The 22,429-nt window shown below is 51.3% G+C and overlaps 1 protein-coding gene across 1 annotated transcript; it reads left to right on the plus strand.

Moving 5' to 3' along the window:
• Positions 1–239: 239 nt before the first annotated feature.
• LOC127301058 (uncharacterized) lies at positions 240–19,315 on the plus strand. Its single transcript, XM_051331277.2, has 3 exons — positions 240–466; positions 543–739; positions 18,845–19,315. Exons 1-3 carry the CDS (start codon positions 353–355, stop codon positions 19,131–19,133), a joined length of 600 nt encoding a protein of 199 aa, XP_051187237.1. The 5' UTR covers positions 240–352; the 3' UTR covers positions 19,134–19,315.
• The last annotated feature ends 3,114 nt before the right edge of the window (positions 19,316–22,429 follow it).

Below are 22,429 nucleotides of genomic sequence, written 5' to 3' on the forward strand. Positions count from 1 at the left end.
CTCCAAAAATCGCCGGCGCCATATGAGCGCGCCGGTGCGAGCCCATTTTCGCTCCCGGTCCCAAAAAGATATCGAAAATGCTATCGGGGCGCCGGTGGAGATGTAATTCACGCAAGACGCAAAAAGTGAAGTTCAAAAATAATAATATAATCCGGTAAAGAAGGAAAGCAACGGGCCTCAGGCAGCTGCTTCCAGAACCGCGCATTTATGTCCTATCACCGACAGGTGGGTCCCAGTACCCACTCACTCCCACTGGTATCCTCCGAGGCTCCGACACCCAGCTCAGTGAGAAGTGCTGCCTCCGGAGCCTCAGCCCCAGCAGCCGCCGCCGGACTGGTCGAGGTCGAGACCGATGGCTGGATTCGCGACCTCGCGCCCGGCCTCCCTCGCGCTCGCCGCGTTCTTAACCTTCCTCAACATCTTCGCCTTTCTCCTCGCCGTCGGCGCCGAGCGCCGACGCAGCACCGTACGCCCTCTATCACGCCACAACTCCTTCTTGGATCTCCTCCACCTTTGTATGCCACGCTGAGGTTTTCTTGCAGGGGAAAGTGGTGCCGGACGAGTACGATGACCGCTCCTACTGCCTGTACGACACCGACGCCTCCACCGTGTACGGCGTCGCCGCCTTTTTCGTGCTCCTCCTGTCGCAGGTGCTTGTCACCGGCGTCACGCGCTGCCTCTGTCTCGGCCCTGCGCTCTCCTCCCGCGGATGCGCCGTCGCCGCCTTCGTCCTCTCGTGGTTTGTGTGCTGAACCCTAGCTCCTAAACCTCCCCCATTCCCTTCGTTTCTCCGATGCGGATGTGTATAATGAGCTCATTATGGGGAAGATTGCCGATTAGTATGTTAGATTTGGTTCAATTTGCGTTCTGTTCGTTCTGGCTTTGGGTGTACGGAAATCTGGTCTATTTGTTTAGGTGTGGTGATGACATGAGACTATGAGACACACTACTAGGATCCTAATTTTTTCCTAGGGTGTAGACTCACTGTGGCTACTTTTCATAAACTTGCCACTGTCAACTTCAGTAATGTTACTTACAAGCTGAAATTTTAGAATGCGGATGTCATTTGATAATTGTTCTGAAGTGTATAAGTGTACTAGTCTTTTTCATTAGTTCGGACTTTTGGTTGCGTTGGCTAATGAAGCTTGGCAATTTTTTTTGAGAAACACAGTACAAACGCAGACGCTCACATACACGTGCATACACTCACCCCTATGAACGCACACACGCACACCCCTACCCCTATGAGCACCTCCGGAAGACTGAGCCGGCGGATTGGATCTTGAAATTGACGAAGTCACCACAGGCGCCTCGCTGTCGACGGGAACGTCGCCTCCCACTGAAAGAATATTCTGCCTTTATGAGACACACAGATGTCAAACCTGGGGTTTGAACTCTGGTGGGCTGGGGGTACAACCACCCTCCTAACCACCCAACCTCAGGTTGGTTCTCAAGCTTGGCAATTATTAGCTTGCTGGAGTAACTAGCTTCCTAGAGTGTTGCTTGCTAACTATACCCACCATCGCTCTTGATAATTGTTGTGAAGTGTATTAGTGTACTAGCCCTTTTCACCAGTTTGGACTTTTGGTTGCGTTGGCTAATGAAGCTTGGCAATAATTAGCTTTCTGGAGTAACTAGCTTCCTAGAGTGTGAATTGCTAACTATACCCACCATCACTCTTGCCCCAAAACCAAGTATTGAAGAATGAAAACCAGTATGTAATTTGTGGGTATCTACGGAAAGATTTGTACTACAGTGGCATACTGTTATTTCAATCCACATTATAGACAAACCACGCTCTTCGGTTGGATTATCTGCCGGCAAAACCTTTGGCTTTGACGAAGTAATTCAGGCTGCTCTGTTATAGCAAAAATGTTCTTCAATTTGCACTCCTGCACAATCTGGCGCTGCACCCTGCAGATTCTTCAAGTTGTACGATCTGCCCTCTAATAAAAAGGATTACTCTAACCCAATCCTCCCCATTCATAGTGAGATGGAAATAGAACTAACAGTTGTTTAGGATGTCTGTACTCAGTTTCTTTGGTGCAGCATGCTACATGCTATCGGTAGTGTGATTGCATAACTGTGGTTTCTGGTTGTGCATAACCCTTGTCGTCGTGGTGAACGAGCAGATGCCATAGGATGGCTTAGATTGGGGCCGAATGGACGCAAGAGGATTCGGGGGAGGGTTTGCGATCAGGTGGGAAGAGATTCCGGATGGTTTCCTCAAGAACTTGGCCAAGGCCAGAAGTTGAAGAAGAAAGACACAAGGAAGAACTCCCTCTAGATCACCATGTTCATAGGTTCACACAAGTTCTGTGCTCGCCTTCCTACATACACGCGTACATACTTGCCCGTGAAGATGGGCTGCCCCCTCTCCTTATATAGGGGAGAGGGTGGCTTACACCGCAAGAAACCCTAATGGCATCTTTGATCGGACAAACTACTTTACTGAGTTCTTGTACAAAGCTACTTTAATCGCTCTTGTACAAAGCTACTTTAATCATAGATGACACCGGGGCCTTCTTTTATCATAGAAGGCCGACGTCCCCGGCTTCTTTCTCCGTCACCTCTCTCTTTGGCGCCGGGGCTCGAATAAAGTTACTTGGCGTAGCTCATCCTTGTCTTCTTGCTCAAGAGAATCTTTGACCGATCTGCCGACAGCTCTTCTTTCCGGTATCTTTTATACCGGTCCCGTGATACCCCTTTGGGGATACCTGCTTAGCCTTGCTCTCCCGGATTCCTTCTAGGCTTCCGGCAAGAACATTAAACCGGTATCTCGATGGCTCAAACCATCCGGTTTGGCATGCCTTTGGCATACCGGGTTATCCCCCAACATTAGTCCCGGTCTGGTATAGCACGGAGGATTTTATCCTACGAGACCATGCCAGGTTTTCATCTTTCTAAGATACCGGTTTAGTCACTCATCTCTTGAGCTTAGTTCGGCACCTTTACCCTTGTTCCTTTTCTTCTCTTTGCAAGGCTCGTTCGGCATCTCTTTTCCGGCACCACGCGTCTCTGTTCCTTCCTCGGCGAAGTCGAGAATATATCGGGCCCTCGCGCCTGCCGTGACATGCGCATCAGTAATCGACGCGCCAAAGGTTCGCCGTCACATCGTTTCGACTCCCGCGCACGCATTTAATGCACCGCGGCGGATCCCACTACCTCTTCGGGATCCCGCGTGCGCCTCCGTGTGGCCTCCGTTTTCGCGCGTGTATCCGTTCGCCACGTGGCGGCCCAAGGTGCGAACCGTCGCGGGCCGCGAGGCGAACCGCCGCGACCCGGCGGTTCGCGCCCACTTTCTCTCTCTTATATAAGCACAACCGCCCGTTCCCCTTCATCTTCTTCGCATTCTCCTCCTTCGCGCCTGAGCTCCACGCCTCTGCGCCTCCGCCGCTCTCTCCGTCCGCCGTCGCCCGTTCAAGCTCAGGCGCCGGCGAACTTACGCCGCCCTCCGCCGAACTTCGCCGTGCGGAGTTCTTTGGCAAGACCTTCCTCGCGTCCGCCGCATTTGTGCTTCTTCGCGAGCTTTTCCGCTTCGCCATCGACGGAGCTCGCCGGCGACCGCAGAGCCGCTTCTCCACCGCCAAAGAAACACTCCCCTCGGCGTCCGCGCCGCTCAAGGTTGGTATCAATTTTGCTTTACTCGCCGTTCGCTTGCTTTCCGGATCTTGAGCCTTTGGTGTTCTTATTTGCTCCTTTTCTTTGGTTTTCTTCTTACTCGTAGATCTTCACACGGGGTTGAAGTTTGGGATTCCTGTTTCTCCGCCCATCCTTGCGATGTCCGACGAGGGATCTTCCTCTCGCATCCTCTTCTTCTCTTTCTCTCAAGCGCCGTAGACCTTCTCCCGTGAATCTACGGCCTCGGATCCAATGGAAACCGATTCCGCAACCGGCGAGAATCCGGTGACCCCAAGAGTCCGCGGCCACCTAGAATCCGGTAGCTTTAGCCAAGCTTCCGGTAGCCAAGAGGCCGGTGGCTCTGGTCAAGCCTCTAGCGACTCCGGCCAATCTTCCGCGAGGAGCCTTCCCCAACCACCCGCGGAGCCCTGGATGGGCTCCTACGTTCTTGAGTTTGAGATCGATTGGTCAGACCGGTCTCGGAGGATTCCGGAAGGAGTTGCTGCCGGATTCCGGATAACGAGATCGAACCTGATCCGGAAGACGACGAGCATGTTGTTTTTCTCGCTCACTTTGAGCGCGGCTTCGGCCTTCCGCCTCTACTTTTTCCGGGATTTCCCGGATTTCTACGATCTCCAACCTCACCACCTTCCCGGCAACGCCCTTTTCTATCTTTCTTGTTATGCCACCTTCATGGAGGCTTACATCGGCATTCGTCCCACTCGTGAGACGTTTGCCCGTTTCTTCAACCTGCGGATCAACTCCGTTCAGGGCAAGGAGATCCCCAAGCCCAAGCCGCCGTGCGGTGCGGCTCCTGCATCGTCGGCTCCCGCCAAGGGAGCACTTTTCTTAAGCTTTCCGGCCTCGAGTCTTGCCGCACACCGGCAAGGAACTTTCTTCTACGTGAAGAACACCGGCCGCGCCGATCGCATCAACCTTCCTCCATACCAAGAGGGGCCCCCCAGTAGAACCAACTGGAGCTACAACCCAAGGACGGAACACGCCGAAACCAACCGGGTAGTGCGTTTCTTGGCCTCTTCGAAGAAGGAGACCAACATCCGTTTCGACGATATCATCCGGACTTTCATATCGCGCCGGTGCTTCCTGCCAAGCGCCGCGCACATAGGATGAGCGAGATGTATGGCCCAGCGATCCTACCAAGATCACGGCCGCGCTCTCGGCAAGAAGAAAGACGTTGTTCTCAAGGCCAAGCGTATTTGTCAAAGCTGCTATGCCTTTTGCGTGGGAATGGGGCCTCCTTCCCCTCGGTTTCTCTAACCGTCCGACCCAAGAAGTAAGAGATTGCGCAATTTGGGGTTGTCTTTGCCTGTAAGTTTTCGCTTTTGCTAACCATCTTTTTACCTTGTTTCGGGCCAGGACCGCTTCCCCTCTATCCGTGCAGAGCCGCGAGGACCTCTCCTAAGCGTGCCTTTGACTCCTTCGACCCGGATCCCTACATCTTTTGGAAGGATGCGAAGATGGGAAGACTCACGCGCGCCTTGGCGGGACCCGGAGCCCACCGGAAATCCGGAGGAGCCGGTTGTGCTCGAGGTATTTTCTTTTCCGGCTTCTTATACTTTGCCATTATCGCTTTCTTGCGAATTGCTTCTTAGCCATATCCAACTCACAGATCCACGAGCGCGTGCCGCCTGCGCGCCGAGGCCGGACCGAGTTTGTGGACAAACTCATGGCCCAGGGCCGAAAGAACAAGCGGCGGCATCTATCGCCGGCCTAGCCCATGCTCCTCCCTCCAAGCGCTTCCGGACGGAGCCCGTGGGGGAGAAAGAAGTGGGCGTGCGCCGCTACGGCGCAAAGCGATGCCAACCGCTTCCGGTAATTTCATTTTCCGCTTGCCTCCTTTTTGCTAAGTTCTTTTTCCGGTTGCTTCTTCTCAACCACTTGTCTTTTTCTTTTTCTCACCCGCTCTCAAGCTTGGCCCAAGGCCATCGGGCTCGAGGGATCCGCAAGGACCTCAACCCCTCCTCCTCGTTCAAGCCCGGCACCATCCGGTGCCGCAACACCTCTGCCTCCCTTTCGGGGGCACAACAAATTCGGGCGTGCGGCCCTTCACCGTCGATCACCGCACGGAGGGATCTTTCCTTCCTCCCGGAACACCAAGACACGGCGCCGGCAACACCGGCGCCGGAGAAGAAGAAGCTGCCGGCGGCGAGCCTTTGCTCCTCCCGTCCTCGAAAAGACAACCTCCGCGCCGAATCTTCCGCGCCGGAAGGCTCCAAGACGGGTGACGCTCCTAGCGCTCCCCTTCTCCACGCACCATCCTCATGCCTCCGCCTCGAGGCTCCTCGCGCCCAGCCCTCCAAGGCCGCTCCTGCGCGCCGCCGGCTAAGACTTCCGGGCCTCTTCTACCGCGCCGCCGCCCAAGCCCTCCAAGCTCATCAAGGGGAAGGCGACGGCCTCCGCCGCCCCTTCGGCGGCCGGCGGCCCTTGGTGCTGCACGTCTCCAAGGCTGCCAAAAGCGCCAAGATGAAGGCCACCGGCCTCCTCGGCCGCATTACGGAGTTCCAGCCGCCAAGGCGGGACACAGGGCACCTCCGCCGTATGCCCAAAAGTGGAACGCCGCGGACATCACTCCGGCGACCCGCGGCATGGGCAAGGATCGGGCTGCCGCACTCGATCCCTGTCGGGGATCGGTGTTCGAGGAGCACTTCATGCGGCTCGGGCTGCCGTAAAGAGCTTGACAACGCGTGGTACGATTCCACGAACAATCCGACGGTATGTTCTATTAACTTTCAACCTTTGCCGGTTTCTTCGTTTCCGGTTACGCTTTATCTTTTCCTTAGTTTCATGCCGGTTTCTCTCTTGTCTATCTTCCCGAGTCCCGAGTTTTGTGGTGAGAGCGCGGCTCTTAACGCAAAACTTAACTTAAGTTTTTAGCGCAAAACCAGATCGCTATCCCCGAGTTTCGGGTTAAACATCTTCTTCTTAACACATAATTTACCTTAGAAATGCGCAAAACCGACCGCCAAATTCCCGAGTTTCGGGTTAAGAACTTGGTTCTTAGCACAAAATTTTACCTTATTTCTTCTTTTTCTTGAATGTGTCACCGCCGACACTCGGAAGGCCCTCTTCGAGGAGCTTTTATGGGAGCACCGGAGCTCGCCGAGGCACATGACAAGTGCCAAGGTAAGTTTTTCGTTTCACCGGCATCTTTGCTACCGGAAACCTCTTTTCCTTGTGATATTTACAATTTCTGTTCCAACGGTGATCCGGAAGCTTCCATCGATGCTCTCAAGGAGCAGCTCGCCACGGCCCAACGTACTATTTTTTCCTTTCTCCTTTGAACTTGGTTTCTTTTCGCTTTACTAGTGTAGCCTTGCTAACACTCATTTTTCCTAAGATTACGGGGAGAAGGATGAGCTCACTCACAAAGACCGGGGAGGAGCTAAACGCCCTCAAGACCGCCTACCAGAGCTCAAGTCTCGGTTGATTCAGTGGGGCTTGACCACGCCAAGGCCCTCAAGGCCGAAGTGACCGGCAGCGGCCAAGTTGGACGAGGCTCGGAGAATGCCCGCAATGCCACCGTGGTGTTGCGGGCGTAGCCGGAGGAGATGACCAAGGCCGGAAGGGTGCCGAGGAGAAGGCCGCATGGCCGGGAGGAGGGGCACAAGGAGTGCGATCACCGATCCTGCAGACCGACACACTTGCCCTCCGTAAGTTGTTTTCTTTTACACTTTGACTACCGCATACGAGCCTTTTTTCCTTCGACCCCATTTTTGTTTCCGCTATCTTTCCGTCCGGTCTCTCTTCTTCCTGATTCTTTTCTCTCCGGTCTCTTTTTCTTCCTGCCTCTTTTTCTTCCTGACTCTTTTCCTTAGGTCTCTTTTTCTTCCTGACTCTTTTCCTTAAGCTTTTTCTTTCTTTGCACGGGCCTCTTTCCGACTCGCAGAGGTATGCCGTCAAGAAGGTCGACGCGCAGCGCAAGGACAAAGGCCAAGCGGATCTTACCGTGCCATGGACGCCCAAGGACCATCCGGTCGCGCTTAACGCGCGGGTGTCCCATATGCGCTGCATAGACCGCAATCTTTCTGGACATCCCCGATGTAGCTACCCGGCTATACAGACTTTATGGCTCGGCGAGGAGGTGCCGGACACCTTCTCCTCATCAACGACCGCACGAAAGGTGCCGCGGGAGGATCCGCGAGTGGCAAGGCTCTGCGCCCGCGCCGGAGCGGACTCCGCCCTCCGCGTCGCCCCGCTCCCGGTACCCGGAGCTCAATCCGGACGCCCTTACGGCGTGCGCGAAGGCGCGAACGGATCCGGACCCGATCCTCTCCGCCAAGCGGCGAGGATCGCGCGTACCGCATCGCGGAGTATGCCGACATGCGCACCTTCATCCCTCCCTCCCCGGCGTCACGGATTATCTCGACGAGGAGGAGGGTGAAGCCGAAGAAGAGGTCCCGGGCGATGCTTTGGTGCCGGCGATGCTCCTCCGAAGCCTCGCCGCATGATGATTTCCTTTGAAGTGTTTGCTCATTATATCCGTTGGTCCCGTTGCTTTAAGACAATATCTGTTAAATTACGCCTTAATGCCGGCTTATGATGTAAAACTTAAGTTTGCCGTGGTTGTGCTACAACATTTCCTGTAGGTAAATTATACCGGTAGCTAAGTACTTATGAGTTTGCCTTACCATATTTTGCTTTTGGTTCCGCTTTTATCCCGCACCGCAAAGATTTCTCAATTGCTTCCGCATCCAATTTGATGCATACTTGGTTCTTTTGCCTTGGCTCGCCTCGCCTTCTCTCGGGCGTTCTTTGGCGTATGAGCACAAGGTTCTTTCACCAAACAAGCATCTTCTTGAACTTAGAAATAACTTTGAAATTTTGCAAAAAACCGGTTTAACCGGGGTTAATTAAATTTTTCGTATTGTTCTTTCTGCTCTCCCTTTTGAGTTCATGTGCTTATCCCCTACCGGTTTATCTTGCTTGCCATGAAGCCGGTTTGCGGACAAGCAGTAGTCGAAGACTCGGTAGGATTTAGCACACTACTAAACCTAAAGAAAAAACATTCAATAAGCAACCTAGAACCGAAAAAATAGACAAGTTACATGCAACTTAAGTTGGGGTAGCCCCGAGATTCACTCAAGGTTAGGCATCTTTTATTCATAGCATATAAGGTACAAAAAGGAACTTCTTACACCACCACTTCAAGAGTAGAAAGGACGCAACAGAGCTACGTTCCATGGACGCTTGCTCTCCTCGCCGGACCGTCCGCCTTTCCTTTCTTCCATTCCCGTGCATCTATCAAGTAGTATGCATCATTGTGAAGCACCTTGCTTACAATGAAGGGACCTTCCCACGGTGGCAAAAGCTTATGCCGGCCTTCAGCTGCGCCGCACCGTGCGAAGTACAAGATCTCCTTCCTAAAACTCTTGGGTTAACCTTCCTAGGTTATGATAGCGTCTTAGGTTTTCTTTGGTAAATGGCTGTTCTTGCCAAAGCCGCCTCTCTTGCTTCTTCTAGCAAGTCCACATCGTTTTCTCTGGCCTCTTTGACCTCTTGCTCAAGATAGAGTCAGTACCCTTGGTGAATCATGGATGATATCGGTTGGTATCACCGCTTCGCTCCATAAACCATGAAGAAGGGAGTGTATCCGTAGACCGGTTTGGAGTTGTTCTTATACTCCACAAGATCGATGGTAGCTCATCGAGCCAACATCCCTGACTTTTCCACCGCATCAATGAGTCTAGGCTTGATACCGAAAGCACCAAGGCATTCATTCTTTCTACTTGGCCATTGCCCGTGGATGTGCCATCGAGCACAAATCCAACCGGATGTTCTTTTCTTCACGTAACCTTTTGAACTCACCTTGAGCAAAGTTGGTTCCGTTATCGGTGATGATCTTTGTGCGGGTATCCATACCGCAAAATGACATCTTTCAAGAATTTCACTGTATGCCCATCACACTTTGCGATAGGTTTTACTTCCGACCACTTGGTGAACTTATCCACCATGACCAAGATGTGAGTCATGTCGCTTCTTGCGCTTTGAATGGTCCAACCATGTCAAGGCACCAAACAGCCGAATGGCCATGTTAGCGGTATTGTCTTTAAACCGGATCTTTGGGGTATGGTTTTGCTTGGCGTACCTGCGGCGGCCGTTGCATTTTCTTACCAAATCCTCGGCGTCCTCCAAAGCAATGGGCCAATAGAACCCATGCCGAATACTTTTGCTACCAAAGCCCTTGATGAAGCATGATGCCCACATTCTCCTTGGTGAATTTCCTCAAGCATTTCTTTTCCTTCCTCCTGTTCCACACATCTTTGAAGGACACCGGTAACGCTTCTCTTGTACACCTCACCATTGATGAATGTGTAAGCTTTGGACCTTCTTTGTATCCTCCTTGATTCATTTTCGTCGGTAGGCAAGGTGCCGCCGATCAGAATTCCTTAATAGGTTTAACCCATGATGGTATTTCTCGAACCAAAAACACCTGCATCTATCTCCATGCTATCTACCGGATCGTTTCTTCCGGTATGGGTACAGCGGTCCCGAGCCTACGGAGCAGTCCCCGAGCTTGCCGGAGTAGCCCCGAGTTCCCTTCATCGATATCCATGGGTACTACGTGTGACTCGGTACAAAAATTGATTCCGATTCCGGGCTCGGCTTGATCGATGGCACTCTTAGGTGAGCCAAAGCTATTCCGGAGGAATTTCTTGCCTAGATGAGCCCAACTTGGACAAAGCATCCGCGGCTTCATTTTCTCGCTCGCGGCACATGGTGAAACTCACATCCTTCGAAGAATCCGACAATCTTTTGTACGTGAAACCAGTACGAGGCCATGTTGGCGTCTTTTGCATCCCAATCTCCCGAGCACTGCCGTACCACAAGGTACGAATCGCCATAGCAAATGATCCGGTGTGCACCGATTTCTTTTGCGACCTTAAGCCCATGGATCAAAGCTTCATATTCGGCGACATTGTTCGATGCCCCGAAATGTACTTGCAAAACATACCGAGGTGGTCTCCTTTTGGTGAAGTAAGCACCACACCCGCACCTAGACCTTCCTTGAGCTTAGATCCATCAAAGTGCATCTTCCAAGTATTCTATCCTCCGATCCGGCGGTTTGTATTGCATCTCCGCCCAATCAACAAGGAAATCAGCCAAAGCCTCGTGATTTTATGGCGTCTCTTCTTTCATATACCTAAGACGTACGGTGATATCTCGGATCGCCCATTTTGCAATCCGCCGCCGGCATCTTTGTTGCACATGATGCTCGGAAATTGGTGCTTCACTCACCACCTTCATGGGGTGTTCCTCAAAGTAGTGCTTGAGTTTTGTGGCGGCCATGTACACGCCATAAGTCATTTTCTGAAGTGAGGGTAGTTTTGTTTTGAGAGGGAGAGCACCTCGCTCAAGTAGTATACCGGCCTCTGGACGGTTTTCTTCCTCTTCTCTTTCAACCACAACCACTACACTCACAACCCGGTTTGTTGTTGCTATGTATAACAAAGATAGGCTCCCTTTCTAGAGGTGAAGCCAAGACGGGTCTTGTGGCTAGCATCGTTTTTAGCTCCTTAAACGTCTGCGTCTGCTGAGGGGTCCAGACGAACGTGTCGATTTCTTCATGAGAGCATAGAGTGGCAGTAGCTTTTTCTCCCAACTCGCTTACAAACCGCTCGGCGATGCCAAGCTTCCGTAAACTTTTGCACATCTTTTAACTCTCGAGGGATAGCCATTCTTTCTATCGCCCGGATCTTTACCGGATTAACCTCTATGCCCCGGCTTGAAACCAGAAACCGAGCAAACTTGCGGCGGGGACACCAAAGGTACATTTTGCCGGATTGAGTTTCATCCTGAACCGCCTTAGGTTATCGAATGTTTGCCGGATGTCATCGATTAAAGTGTTTTTTACCTTAGTTTTTATCACGATGTCATCCACATAGACTTGCACATTTTTTCCAATTTGATCAAACAAGCATTTTTGCATACAATAGTACGTTGCACCGGCGTTGCGCAACCCAAAAGGCATAGTGACATAGCAATAAGCCCCGTGCGGGGTAATGAACGCAGCTTTTATTTGATCTTCCTTTTTAAGGGAATTTGGTGGAAACCGGAATAGGCATCCGGGAAGGACAACAACTCACACCCGGCAGTTGAATCAATCACTTGATCGATTCGTGGCAAAGGAAAAGGATCTCTTGGGCAAGCCTTGTTCGGGTTGGTGTAGTCGATGCACATGCGCCACACCTTCGGAGCTTTTGCCTCCGTGTTCTCATCTTTCTTCTTTTCAACCATTACCGGATTGGCTACCACTCGTGTGCGTGACCTCCACAATGAATCCTAACAACAAGCGGCTTGGTTACTTCTTCTCCTATGATCTTTCTTCTGGCTTCAACCGACGCAGATGGTTGCCGCACCGGCTTGGCATCTTTCCGGACGTTTAGAGAGTGCTCACCACTCCTCGGAACACCTACCAAATCATCGGTTGACCGAGGCAAAGATATTCCGATTCTCACGGAGGAAGGCGACGAGCGCGCTTTCCTATGCTTGATCAAGGCCGGCGCCGATACGAACGGTGCGCTGGGTAAGCCGGATCCAAGACAATGTTCTTTGTTTCATTGGTTGGCTTGAATGCCGGTGTGCCCATGTTTTCACTCATTCTTTGCCAAACTCATTTGTGAGGATTGAGCCGTAACACTGTACTGCATTCTTTTCTTTTCCTCCGCGATCACCAAGTGATTACGCTAGGTTTGATCCGGCGGATGCGGTTTCCGGTGAGATCTTATAGTTTCCCACCACAGTCAATGGCCCACGAGGTGCCGGCATCTTCATCTTGAGGTAAGCCGTATGAGTGGTGGCCATGAAAGCGACCAACGCCGGTCTCCCCAAAGAATGCATGGTAGGGACTGTCCGGATCCACCACCTCAAACTCCATTTTCCACCCGGCAATTGTCACGTCCTCCAAATGCCACGTCCACCCGAACTTTTCCTATCGGGGCACGGGACAAGCCGGGGACGATCCCATGGAACGTTGTGCGCGTTGGTGAAGCATGTTTTCGTTATGCCCGCCGTTTGCATGGTGTGCTTGTACATGATGTTGATGCTATCGCCATTGTCTATCGGACCTTCTTGAACTTCACTCGAGTTTGCGGCCCTTTCATGATCGGGTCCACAACAAGAGCATATCCACCCGGATTCGGCATGATCTTTGGGTGATCCTTGGATGACCAGGTAATTTCGATTGGACCACATCATGTACTTGGGAACTACCGGCATCACAAAGCATTGACCTCCATGGAGCGCCGGTGTACACTTTGCCTGCCTCTGTTGGCTCGGTGACAAAGACAACACAAGACGAGATGCGGATCTTCGTAAACATTCCGGCCTAAAGGTGCTGGTGGAGGTGGTCGGTTATCATTTTGCTCCACCCGGTTAACTTGTCGGTATCGCCGGTTTGGCTTTGCACCGGTAAGGCGTTTGCCCCGGTAAGTGGTGGTGGTGGCGGTAGGCTGTTGTTGCTGCCGCGGCATGTCTTGCGGTGGCCGCGCATCTTTCACTGTTCCTTTTTGCATCAAGTACTTGGTCCAGGTACAATCCTTCGTCGAGATGGTTTGACGGATGTGCCGGATTCGGCGTGTGCCACCGGCAAGGTTGATCCATGGCAGCTTCCATGGTGTATTTCGCGGGTTCTTGCCGCTTCTTCTTCGGACCCGTGGTTTCTTTTCCACCCATTGTTTCTTAGGACCCGCCCATGGCTGCGATCCGGTTTTTTGCCTCTCGGGCTGTCGGCAGCCTCAAAGTTTTCCTCAGACAAAGAAGAATTTGTCATGGACTGCATCTTCGATCCGGAAAATCTTCCCTTCTTTTGTTATTCCGGTTGTCCGGTGTTGTTCGTGGCGCGGGCTACATTCGGCTCCGGTTGCCTTTGCCGGTTGCGTTGGGTCTCCCAACGCATAGCTATCCGCCACACGTATCATCTCGCCAACGTTGTCGGCATGTTGCGCTCGCAACTTTTGCCACAACGGTGAACCTCTTCGCATCCTTTGCTAAACCAAGCAATGGCTTGTGCCTCGATCACCCCCTCACAGAGTTCCTTGTGGTGTTCCACCGGGCTAGATAATCCCGGTCTGTTTCGTTCGGCGCCGCACGCACAGAGCAAGTTGCCGCGGCTGTTTGGCCTCCGATAGGTGCTTCTGAAATTGCTCACAAAGGCCTCCTCAAAATCCAGCCAGCCATTTATGCTTCCTGCCGGCAAGTTGTTTAGCCGCATTCTTGCCGGTCCAACCAAAAACGATGGTATGATCCTCACGGCCCAACGCCGGTTTCCTCCTCTGCTACGGTTCCTCCACCGCCCGCAACGTATACCGCGGTCACGTAATCCGCGAGCCAATCTTCCGCTTCGTGGTGCCGTCATACGTCTTTGTGTCACGGGGCAACATAAAGTTGCGAACCGGTGGTTTTTCTTTCATGATCCTTGGGCCAAAACACTTTGGACCCGGAGGACCTTCCTCCTCGATCATTTCGACAAGTATACTCTATCCAGACGGTGCCTCGCATCCTGCTCCGGTAAGTATCTCTCTCCCGAGCGTTCTCCCAATGGGTTCCGTATGTTGCCGGTTTCGTGGAATCGGCTTCATCGTGACATTCCGGCATCGCGGCCCTTGCCTGCCGATACCTTGGGGGATCTATTTCCTCCTCCTCGTACGCTGCCCTTGCGGCTCGATAGTTTTGCCCGGTCTCATATCTACCGGCATGATTGTTTCCGCATAGCCTCGGCATAGCCTCGCTACGCCTTGGCTTTTTCTACCGGCATCGTGTTGCCGGCTTGTTGCTTTCCGGCAAGAACCGGATCGTACACGATCATCTGCTGCGCATTCACTTCTTTTTCTCTCCTTCTATCCGGATGGGGGACGAAGCCTTGCCCATGGGATTTGCTACCGCATTCTTTGTTGAACGCGCGGATTTTGAGGCCGCGCCTTGTTCAGCTTAGCTACTCGGCAAGATTTTGTCGCTCAATGGTTTCAAGCTCTCTAACACGCTCTTCTTGCTTTACCAAAGCCTCTCCGAAAGCGACTCGCACGACTCTACAGCGGCCTTAGCAGCTTTTATAGTTTTATCCGGCTGCTATACTTAGGCTTTTCCACGATGCTAACGGATGCAGAGGCGCTCTTGCCGGTAAGAATCTCTTTGCGCAAATCTTGATCTAGGTTGCGAGCTTTTAGCCGGTTTTCGGCATCCTAGCGAGATGCGCGCTAACGAAGCAAAGCCATGGGCAGCGTTATACTCACGTACGGTTAGGTTCAGCTCGCGCGCGCCCGACGATGTCCTTGCCGCTCTCTAGCATCTTCGGCGCTGCGCCTCCAGCTCCGCCCGAGCCGCTGCCGGATCGATGTTGCGCGATGGGGGTGGCGAGGACGTTCATCGCCGCCTGGAGCGGTGTCTCCGGTGGCGCGGATGATGCTCCCGCGCTGCGCCGCGCTCAGCCTCCGGTGGCTTAGCCGCACGGGTCGAAACCGCGCGACCGGCACCTTCGGCCGCAACCTCCTTTCTGCGCACCAGCCACACCGGTCATCATTACCTCGACGCTGCCGGCGGCGCGGCCAGCACGAGCCATCTTGGCGGGTCCGGTGCCACCAAGACCGGCGAGAGGCGCCGGCGCACGGGGACGGTGCCGAAGTAGACGCGATGGTCGCCGAACTCGATGATGCGGCCGTTCTTGGGAAGACGCCGCCGTTGGCGAAGCAGCCCGCGTTGTCGTTGATGAAGTCCATGGCGTAGATGCTCTGCACCAACGCGGACACCGTACGTTCACGGAGATCTCGAGAACGCCGCCGCCGAATGTGAACTCCATCAAGCGCCACTTCGGGCCCCACGGTGGGCGCCAACTGTCGTCGTGGTGAACGAGCGGATGCCATAGGATGGCTTAGATTGGGGCCGAATGGACGCAAGAGGATTCGGGGAGGGTTTGCGATCGGGTGGGAAGAGATTCCGATGGTTTCCTCAAGAACTTGGCCAAGGCCGTGAAGTTGAAGAAGAAAGACACAAGGAAGAACTCCCTCTAGATCACCATGTTCATAGGTTCACACAAGTTCTGTGCTCGCCTTCCTACATACACGCGTACATACTTGCCTCGTGAAGATGGGCTGCCCCCTCTCCTTATATAGGGGAGAGGGTGGCTTACACCGCAAGAAACCCTAATGGCATCTTTGATCGGACAAACTACTTTACAGAGTTCTTGTACAAAGCTACTTTAATCGGCTCTTGTACAAAGCTACTTTAATCATAGATGACACCGGGGCCTTCTTTTATCATAGAAGCTGACGTCCCCCGGCTTCTTTCTCCGTCACCTCTCTCTTTGGCGCCAGGGCTCTGAATAAAGTTACTTGGCGTAGCTCATCCTTGTCTTCTTGCTCTGAAGAGAATCTTTGACCAGTCCTGCCGACAGGCTCTTCTTTCCGGTATCTTTTATACCGGGTCCCGGCATACCCCTTTGGGGATACCGGCTTAGCCTTGCTCTCCCGGATTCCTTCTAGGCTTCCGGCAAGAACATTAAACCGGTATCTCGATGGCTCAAACCATCCGGTTTGGCATGCCTTTGGCATACCGGGGGTTATCCCCCCAACAACCCTTCTAATATCAAGTTCCTTTGTTAAAATGGTAATCTTGTTCTATACCAAATTATGTTGGATCATATATTTTTCCTGGAACTAGTTCGCTATTGAAAGACATCTCGTATGTTAATCCATATTCTAAAAGTTCATCCATGACGGCATGAATTTGCTGCCAGGAACTTCCCTTGTCATCATAGAGTTAGCCGGTAGTTATGTGTTTGCTTTCATCATAGTTTTGGCCATTAAGTCTTGTTTGTCTATCAGGAAACATAAGAATTAGCCAGAACATAAACTGAGTGTTTAGAAGTGAAGTCTGGTATAACAAACCACAAGCAGGTTAAGCTGTTAACTAGTTGTCATCACTCACATTATTAATAACAACTTTGTACCACATGGGATTTGTGATTAAGCTGCAGAATCATTTTGACAGTGCTTGTTCCGTGGATATGGTTACTATCCTAAGCAAAAATTAATAGATGAGAGATGGGGCACAAACAGAAAGGGTGTTCTGATTCTTGAAAGCAACGCTTTTGCTTCGGTACGCACCCTCCACAAAGTCACCAAATCGTGAAAACACATGGACGGTCAGGATGCATCGATACCGCTTCGGGTCTGGGGCAGGATCGTCATCTTCTGGGTAGTGCGGGTTTGACTGGGTTCGTATCAGCCCACGTACAAGCCCTTATGACCCATAACTTTCTGTATTATACGCCTACGTGTCCACGCGCGGCCACAACCGAACCGCCGTCGTATATATTTCTTTCTCCCCAGTCCTCTTCAGCACATCCATCCAAAGCAATCCCCAAATCGGGAAAAAACCCTAGCTAGGTCACGAACAGCAGAGCACGCTTTCGCTCTCGCTCTTGCTCGTGCTCGTCCATGGAGAGGGGGAAGGGGAAGGAGGGGAAGGGCAAGGAGGCGGCGGTTGAGGACACCAAGTGGGCCGCACCATCGGCGGCCGGAGCTGCCCCAGATCTGAGCTCCGTTTGGGGCCAGACGATGCGATTCGGCTCCACAGTGGCTGCCCAGGCAAAGAAGAAACGTCTGTACGAGACCGATGCGCAGATCCGGCGGCGCAAGAAGAAGAATCAGAAGAACCGGGAGAGGCAGGAGAGGAAGGCGGCGGGGCTCAAGATCAACAGCCCCGACGACGTGCCAACCTTCGACGTATCCGACTCCGACGACAGGTCCGAGGTATATTTCTCAACCTCTCAACCATTTTTTGCTTTAGATATCAAATGTCCTGTCATGGGGAGGGTTTTTTAAGATCCACAGGGGTGCCCAAATACGGTTCCATTTCGTCGTTGGTTGGTTCATCTTAGGGTTTTTTTTTTTTTGCTCTTGTGCGTTTTCCTCTATACTAAAACGCACAAGAGCAAAAAAAAAACCCTAAGATGAACCAACCAACGACGAAATGGAACCGTATTTGGGCACCCCTGTGGATCTAAAAAACCCTCCACATGACAGGACATTTGATTTCTAAAGCAAAAAAATGGTTGAGAGGTTGAGAAATATACCTCGGACCTGTCGTCGGAGTCGGATTCGTCCAAGGTTCGCACGTCGTTGGGGCTGTTGATCTTGAGCCCCGCCGCCTTCCTCTCCTGCCTCTCCCGGTTCTTTTTGCGCCGCCGGATCTGCGCCTCGGTCTCGTACGAACGTTTCTTCTTCGCCGGGGCAGCCACCGTGGAGCCGAATCGCGTCGTCTGGCCCCAAGCGGAGCTCAGATCTGGGGCAGCTCCGGCCGCCGATGGTGCGGCCCACTTGGTGTCCTCAACCGCCGCCTCCTTGCCCTTCCCCTCCTTCCTCTTTCCCCTCTCCATGGACGAGCGCGAGCGAAAGCGTGCTCTGCTGTTCGTGACCTAGGGTTTTTCCCGATTTGGGGATTGCTTTGGATGTGCTGAAGAGGACAGGGGAGAAAGAAATATATACGACGACGGTTCGATCGTGGCCGCACGTAGGCGTATAATACAGAGCGTTATGGGTCATACGAGCTTGTACGTGGGCTGATACGAACCCAGCCAAACCTGCAGTACCCAGAAGATGACGATCCTGCCCCCCGACCCGAAGCGGAATCGATGCATCCTGACCGTCCATGTGTTTTCACGATTTGGCGACTTTGTGGAGGGTGCGTACCGAAGCAAAAGCGTTCCTATATTCTACTATCTTGTACTCTTTTCTGTCCCATGTCATGTAATCTCTTAGAAAGCCGCCAGCTACCCTGGTTGTAGATAGCCCAAGCAACAGTCTCCAGACGGCTGAATCTAGAAACCATATGCGCCCATTGTGCCTCTGCCCTCCGCCCTTCGGGAGAACATAGGACCAGTAGTGGGATTACCTGTAAAAAATTAGCATTTGTAGTCTTGTTAAAAACAATATCGTCTCGATAGTTCCATATGGCCAAGTTAAAGCACAAATGTCACTTACTTCTGTTTGATACCATGTGTGTTTATGCTGTGTTTCATAATATCAGAGCCAATCTGCGGCTCCTGCGCGTAAGCGGATATCAGATGGGTTAAAACATGTAAAATTGCTAGTACCAGAATTAGCTGATCAAGGTTCTTATTGCTATAGTTGTGCTTGGTTAAATATGATCTTACAAATGATATGCTTATTATCACGCTCATAATTTCATTTTATACTTGGGTTCTCAGGTTGACATTTCTCACAGCGGAAGCTTGCCTTGTTGGAGGATCCGCGAGAAATGCATACCACACCAAGTATCTTGGATACTACATGAAACATGACTTGGTCAGTTGTGCCACGCTCCGCAAAGGAGTGTTTGCAGCAGCCGCTGCCATGATGCTCATCAACCTCGTGGCTTCCCTAGTGTACTACTGGAGTTACTCAAAGGCCGCGAATGGCGGGTTCGTCAAGCACCAAAATGAAGTTAGCATGGGCATGACTGATTACGGACTTGACAAGGGTGGCTCTGGGCCATGAGCGGCTTTATGTTGCTTTGCTTGTTCCCCTCGGCTGGGAAGTTACTATAAGTCACTACACGTTACGTGTGACCGTGTTGCTTGCCTGAAGCTTCGTGCTTGACGATCTGATCATCTGAGTGACATGAAGACGGTACTGTAACTGTTATTGTCCATCTAGTGATGAACTGATGATACTTTTAAGGTGTTGATCTTGTGTGCTCTGATAGTATGGGCTATCAGGGGTTCATGTATTTGAGATGCTACTGTTGATCCGAGAGGACATTAATGTAAAGTGTCTGTTTTAAGATCAAACGTGCAGCTCACTGCATCACCGTGATAGAACATTAACGTTAAGTGTCAAATCTGACACTGTCACAGCTCCAGACATCAGAGTACTAATTTGTTTCTCTTCAGTTAGCCACCAAACATAGATGGAAGGACGAACGACGATAGATCATTATTGACCGCTGAAAGGTACTTTTGTGGCTAACTATTCGGTCAGTACAATAGTAGACTGAGATAGTAACCGAAGCACTGAGCAACATCGATTTGCTGTTTTGCACAATAGCAAACTGAAATACCCAGCAACAACGAGATTTGCTGTTTTACATAATAGAAAACTGAAACGCTGAGCAACACGATTTGTTGTTTCACGCGGAGAACATAGGACTTCACATTGTCAGGTTAGTTACTCATAGTTTCCATTGTCAATTTTTTGATGCAACAAGTTCAGATGGAACAACCAGCATTTCAGCAAACACGCTCTCAAGTTTTTTTGTTGTTGAGAATAACACGCTCTCAAGTTAGGGAGCAACATTCAGGCCTAAGCTGTGTTGTCATCCTCTCTATGCCTCATATTCATTTCTCAGACTTCCAAAACTTCATTATGGCCAAGAAAAGATGTGATGGGATGCTCGCAACTTGCTTAGATACGATTACGAAAAATGACAAAAAATAGTATTTTTTCTACTGAAAATCTAATTCAAAATAAACCGGTTTCGAAAATATGTCACGGTTTGACCCTTTTACACAGCGCCAAGGCTTAACAGCGCTCGCCCCCTCGGCGCCATAGTTATAATGCACGACACCTTGACCCTCAGCGCTGTGCTTATTTTCCTACGTGACGAGGAGGGCCATGACATGTAAGTATGGCCCCTTATGCCATCAAATCATGGCACCGCCAGCCATGGCGTCATGGTTCTACCATGTTTAAGTGGTTGGGCCACACGTGGGACGTCCCATATTCGCGACCTCACCCACCCTTTTACCCCTCCTCCATCCCCGAGCACTTCTCTCTCTCTCTCTCTCACACACACACACACACACACACATACAGGCACGCACGTACGCATGCACACGCACGCGCACACACACATTCACACACGTACGCGCACACGCACACCACACGCACACACATATTTAGTTATCTATCGTGTTCTTAATTCCACCACACCTTTATGAGAGAGTAGACAAGTGAATCCATGAACCCGGTCCATTTTTATCATAAGAAACAACTTTTACTTGCCTTTACATTTTTATCATTAATTAATTTTGAAAATACAAAAATATATTTAGTTCTTGCAACTACAACCATAAATCAAAAAAACATCTTTATTTACTTGTTTTAGTTTACTTTCTAGTTTTCATTTTCTTTATAGTATTTTATTCATTCATCTTTTACTTTACTAATACCGAAACTTTGTGCTTGACAACCACACGGTGGAGTAGTGGGCACAAGAGAAAGACTTTGCTTTGCAGGTTGGTAGACGAGGTTGGAAGAAGCTTCGCCTTTCTTTCCTGAGAGTTCGATATAAACCCCAAGTCACCTTTGTGGGGAAAATTTCTCTTGCTGCATCACTCTGCACTTGAAGTCCCAACGAATTGACACACTTGATGTAGTGTCATCACCATGGAAGCATAGGACACCTTTGACAAGTTAAGACATACTCCGTCCATTCACTATTATAATATGTTTAAGGTTTTTTTAAAATGCATGCCTTTCGGTGAGTTGGTTCATTCATTTTGGTTTGTATATATTCCACATTGAAATATCTAAAATGTCTTATTAATAGTGATTCAGTGAACAAAGGGAGTACTTGTCAAGCCCTCCAATAATCACAAGCCCGATGTTCAGGGAGCTCCCCTCCTCGGTTAGGAGGAACCCTCTTTGTTCACATTGTCGATTGAAGAACTAAGTAGGTTAATGTCATCACCACCTCTTCTTCTAGGGGATTAATTTCCTTGGGGATATGCATCCCACTAGGGTGTGCTATGTCAATCCATGTGGGGGAAAATAGCGTACTTTAGATCTTGTAATGTTTTGTATAACGAGTGTGTGTGTGTGTGTGTGTGTGGGGTGGGGGGGGGGGGGATATAGTTGAATTTAGTTAATCTCACAATGTTGTGTTTGGTTGCAAGGCTATATATAATTTTGAGCCAATATGGAAAATGTAACAGATGTAACCAAGGGACTCACTACTTAAAGTGATTAATATTTTAATTGTGAAAGATATTAATTTTTTTTTCTTTCCTTCAGGTGACACCCCTCTTGCTAAATGATATTGAGTAAAATACATGGGAGGTCATCAAACTTGACCTCCTAGTTCGCTATGGTCACTGTACTGTGAAATACTCAAATTACGGTCACTAAATACGCACAGTGTTTCATCGGAGGTCACCGAAGCATGTACAATTTTGTATTTGCTGGTGTGGCACGGAGTTAGACCCCGCCTGTCAGCCCCCTATCATCTGCAGGGACTATTGTCCAATAAAAAAAAGGTTAAATAGCAAAGTTGAGGAATCGGATAAGGATCTAAAAAAAAAACGAAAAGGCCCATGGCCGAACAGCAATACCTCCGGCCTTCCTTATCGTCATCACGCCTCTGGCCTTCCGCCGCCACTAGGAGGGGACGCCGCTATCCGACCTTGACGTCGGGGACGGCCACGTTCAGCGCCAGGCCGGGGCGGGCCACCGCCGGCCGGGCAGGTGCAGGGGAGGGGGGCTGCGTCGTACGGGACATGGCTCTTCCCCATTTTTGCCATGGCCAGCCTCGAGCCCTTCCAGGCGGCGGCGCGGAGTGCCATGGCGGTTGAGGCCGGCGCGGGGGTGGTGCGCGGGGGGCCTCCCGGCGGTGGCGCGCGGAGTTCCATGGTGGCTGAGGCCGGCTTGCCATCCAGTCCTTGCTCGTTGCCGTTCTATCTCGCTGCGCTCGACCTTGTGCGCGCCGGTCACAGCTCAGCACCTATCATCGCAGCTGCCTGTTCCTCCATCTCATCTCCCCCATCCCTCCATGGACACGCTAAAGATGCAGATGC

The sequence above is a fragment of the Lolium perenne genome, chromosome 7 (genome assembly GCF_019359855.2).
Source record: "Lolium perenne isolate Kyuss_39 chromosome 7, Kyuss_2.0, whole genome shotgun sequence".
NCBI lineage: Eukaryota > Viridiplantae > Streptophyta > Magnoliopsida > Poales > Poaceae > Lolium > Lolium perenne.